Source organism: Frankliniella occidentalis, unplaced genomic scaffold (assembly GCF_000697945.3).
Source record: "Frankliniella occidentalis isolate FOCC.00 unplaced genomic scaffold, Focc_3.1 Scaffold17, whole genome shotgun sequence".
In the NCBI taxonomy this organism is placed as follows: domain Eukaryota; kingdom Metazoa; phylum Arthropoda; class Insecta; order Thysanoptera; family Thripidae; genus Frankliniella; species Frankliniella occidentalis.
The window spans coordinates 830309-834270 of NW_026267147.1; the positions used below are offsets into that span (position 1 = coordinate 830309).

General features: G+C 39.1%; 1 protein-coding gene across 2 annotated transcripts in view; it reads right to left on the bottom strand.

Moving 5' to 3' along the window:
• Positions 1–3949, bottom strand: part of LOC113209867 (rho guanine nucleotide exchange factor 7) — a 19211-nt gene extending 15262 nt beyond the window's left edge. Inside the window, exons 1-8 of one of the 2 annotated variants that reach the window (XR_008010830.1) lie at positions 3798–3949; positions 3573–3705; positions 3300–3495; positions 2867–3085; positions 2587–2785; positions 2282–2503; positions 2120–2198; positions 1904–2040 (exon numbers count right to left, since the gene is read on the bottom strand). Coding sequence is in view for 1 of the 2 variants with exons in the window: in XM_052264256.1 (XP_052120216.1) it covers positions 1904–2040; positions 2120–2198; positions 2282–2503; positions 2587–2785; positions 2867–3085; positions 3300–3495; positions 3573–3705; positions 3798–3866 (1254 nt within the window). In the remaining variant the exon portion in view is untranslated. The remainder of the gene's footprint in view (positions 1–1903; positions 2041–2119; positions 2199–2281; positions 2504–2586; positions 2786–2866; positions 3086–3299; positions 3496–3572; positions 3706–3797) is intronic. The other variant, XM_052264256.1, reaches the window with a different exon arrangement.
• Positions 3950–3962: the final 13 nt, after the last annotated feature.

The window sequence follows — 3962 nt, forward strand, 5'->3', positions numbered from 1 at the left end:
TCCACTTTCTCAGAGAAGAGCTATACGCACTTGCACAGAAATCACTCCACAAAGCATGTAAGGGTAAAGAGGTATGCTATGACTGATAGTGACGGTGTGGGTAATAGATTGTATTAGAAAGCAATACTGGTAGGATCACAAGCAAGGAGCTGGAGGAGCAGCCTTTGGAAAATCATGCATGCCTGACTCGCACTAAGGAGGAGTTTACAAAACAAGCTAGTTATTCATTCCATCTCATGTATGTATGACTCATTTTGTCACATAGCAAAGCTGTACAGCATTGGGCAAAATAATTGCCTTGTGACCACACAACAAACCCAGTGACCTATCTAAATGCGTTAAAAGTGAAATAGTGAAAGAAAAAACAACAAAAAAAACACTCAGCAGGACAAGCAGGGAACAAGGGATAGCAAAACTATCAGACTGATGTAATTTTCTATCCAATTTTCTATGTCAAGAGCAAAAAAAAAATAAAAAAAATATAAAAAAATAATTATAATGTTTTAAGTGTTAGTGTTTAATAATATGATATGGCACAACACTACAGATGGATAGAAATTTTCATCATCTTTTACTGAATTTTCTTGCCTGCTTGTGGAGGATTTCTGTGGTGTCTTTTCTTGTTCGTAGGTACAGTTCCTAATGAAGATGCAGGGAGGCGCATCTTCAAACCCCAGTGAGCATACATCCCAGATCGGTATACAAGACGACTTTTATGGTCTTCTGGGTTCCATACAACTTGATTAGATTTCAAATGCTGAACATTATTTAACGGTACAGAATAACTTCTCAAAGAAGTAAGGTCACAGTCGGAAAGTTGATTTGTGGCAGCAACTGGGGAAGATTCCATTCCAAGCCATTCATCTGGTCTTAAATTTGAGTTCGTTAAATCTGGAGAAGTAATATCTGCAAGACCAGAATCTGATGATCGAGGACTAAGAGGACGTGCAGCACAGCATGCACAATTTTCATCAACAGGATCACAACTTGGCAATTCATTGACAAAACTTGGGGCAGAAACCTCTTGGTGTCCAACAGTTCTTGTACTTGCCCCATTTGATGCACTGGGAGGTTCTGAACCACAAAACAAACAATTAGGAATGTGAGATTCTGTTCTATATATGCCAGTACTTTCCGCACAACTGTTCTCAGATGTAACAACTGGATCAAAAGTTATTTCTGCTAAGGGAAGAGCACTTGGGGCAAGCTCAAGAGTGGAGGAATGTGTTCTCTGAAGAGTTTCTCGAGGTAGAATTATAGTTGAAGTCGAATGCCAGGTATGAATGGGCAATGATGGTGGAGCCCTCGAAGGATCAAAAGATGGTGGAAGGCTAAAACGGCTCTCTCCTCGACATGAAAATTCTTCTTCACAAAGATGAGAGAGATCTTGACATACAGATGAAGGGAATGGTTGATGGCCAGGATGTGTTTCAAAACTAGATTCACCTGATTTGGAGGTGGCATATTCAAGAGTCATTTTCGCAGGAACTAACAGCTCTGAACCCTGATCAGGCACTTCTCGAGATGCAGGCATGTAGCACATGAGGCTGAATGGCGAGCTTGATGTAGATCCTGAGCTGCAGCTATCACTCATATCAAAAGCATCCTGGCGTTCTAAAACACGGAGATTTCCTTCTTCACTGCTATCTGATGGTAGATTGACAACACTTGCTTTCTGCCACTGGGCCAAACCCATTGGCTGGGGGAATATTACACACTCTACCTTATGGTTATGTCTTATTTTGACCCCAACAATGCCAACATTTTCATAGTCCTTACTAAACTGACGATAAAGAAGTCTCTTGAGGAGTGGTCTGGTAATAACACCAGCACTGACTAAATTTGCAAAGTACTCAGTGAGACGGGCATAGGGTGAGGCAGGAGGAAGATTGAGGCCACTTACATGAGGTGGTGGAAGTGGTGATTTAGGGCTGGATGATTTATGTAGTACACATCTGATTTGATGACGAAGTGTGTCAACCCAGGTTTGTTGATCTTCTCGAGTTTGGCAGACAGCCACAATACGTTCTATTAATGGTCCTAACAAAACCAGATACAAGGTGTTAATAAAGTTGGCAAGTTCTTGAATTCAGGAATTCTTTTATGAGCACTGACTTACCAACAATTTCAAAAGCATTCTTATAATTATCAGTGTCTTCAAGCTTATTTACTGTAATACCAGTCAATGGTAACTTTCCCTAATCAAGATGAAATATCAGAAATTAAAAAGAAGGCCTTTAGAGGTTTTATACAAGGTATAAAAAGGATTGTGACACCATACCTCATATATAAAGGCACTCATACGTGGACTAACACTTAACATCAGGAGAGTTGAAGGAAAGAGAACCAAATATCGGTCACGGTGGTCTGGACCAACAGCAACTGAGCCCATATGTACTATGTCACCAAGAATTTGAAGGTCATCTCCTTCCCATCCTCGTACTCCACCGGTTAGAACTTCCAGTTCAAGTTCTTTCTGACGTCTTGTAGTAGAACAAGCAGACTAAAGAACAGAAAACTTTTTAAAAAATATGCAACTATGAAAGGGGTCAATATTAGATTATTGATTTTTTCTTGATAACTTACTGCAATTTCCTTATAAATGCTGACAGATCTTTGGGTATCTCCTCGATCAGGATGGTTTTCTTCAACATGGCGCTCTAGTTCCTGCAACATGCTTGCATACTTGTCTAAGCGTCGAAATGGTTTACTAAGACCAGTGGTGAGCACAAGTATGCCAGGAACACTTGCTCCCACAGATTCCATCCATGTATTCAACTCATCTCTATCAAAATAATTGAGATTGTTATAGATTTTTAACAATTAATATGTACTGATGTAAACTTCATTTACTACCAGGACTTACTTGTATTTATCAATCACACAAACAGCTCTAGGGTGTGCAGCACAATAGGTTTGGTGCACTTGCTTCATGTGGGGTGCATTCGTTAAAAATACACGACCAATCCTCTGTTCACTTGGTTGTTTTGTGGCACAGTCTTCGAGAGCAGCTAATAGATGTTGCTGAACAGCAAGGATTTCATCCATATTGCTAACTAACTGTCGATATTCATCACGCGGTACTCTGTAATTTATAAATTTTTTAGATTTCTAAAAGTTAATACCTCACACAGTTTACAAGAAAAGTCTCCTACACCATACAGCATCATTTCCTACCTTCTTGATTTAGCCTTTCCACAGAAAGCATGAAAAACCACAGCAAATATGTAACCACACCACCACACAGGAAAATCGAGAGCAAGATTAAAGCATGCACAAACAAAATAGGTAATACTCACACTTCTGCGTTTTCTAAGGGATGAAGAAAATTCTGGACCAGAGTTTGAAGCTCGGCTACATTTGCTTTCTCAGAGTCGATAATGTCCCTTAGCACCAAATTCCTGTAAGCTTTTTGTTGAGCAGTCAAATCTACTGGCATTTGTACTGAGGGACTTGTTTTGCTAATAATAGTCATGGCTTCTAAAACAGAAGTATCTAAGAAACAGAAACAGAAAACTTGGCAATGAACAGATCAATACTTGGTAAATATTAAATAATAGCTGGAGACTTACCCTGTGGTTTATATTCTTTTACATAATTTGATGGGAACCACCCTGTCTTGTCAGTTGTGGCAAGTGTACCCTCCCACCATCCCCCTTCTTCTGTCTGAGTGACAGTTATGATGTCACCCTTTTTAAAGCACAACTAAAAGAAAACAACAAAAATGATAAATAATATTAATTAAAGGGAACAAGAACAAAAAATAATTTTGTCGCAATAATATAATAAAAACATACTTCATCATTGTTTTTTCCTTGAAAAGAATACACAGCTTGAACAAGCAGAGGGTGAGAGTCGTTTGCCATGGCTCTCCCTTTTCATCTCATGAGACTGTAGGAAAGGCAGATATACTACAATTAGGTGATCAAGGACACTCAAAGCATAAAATGACAGCTGAAAAT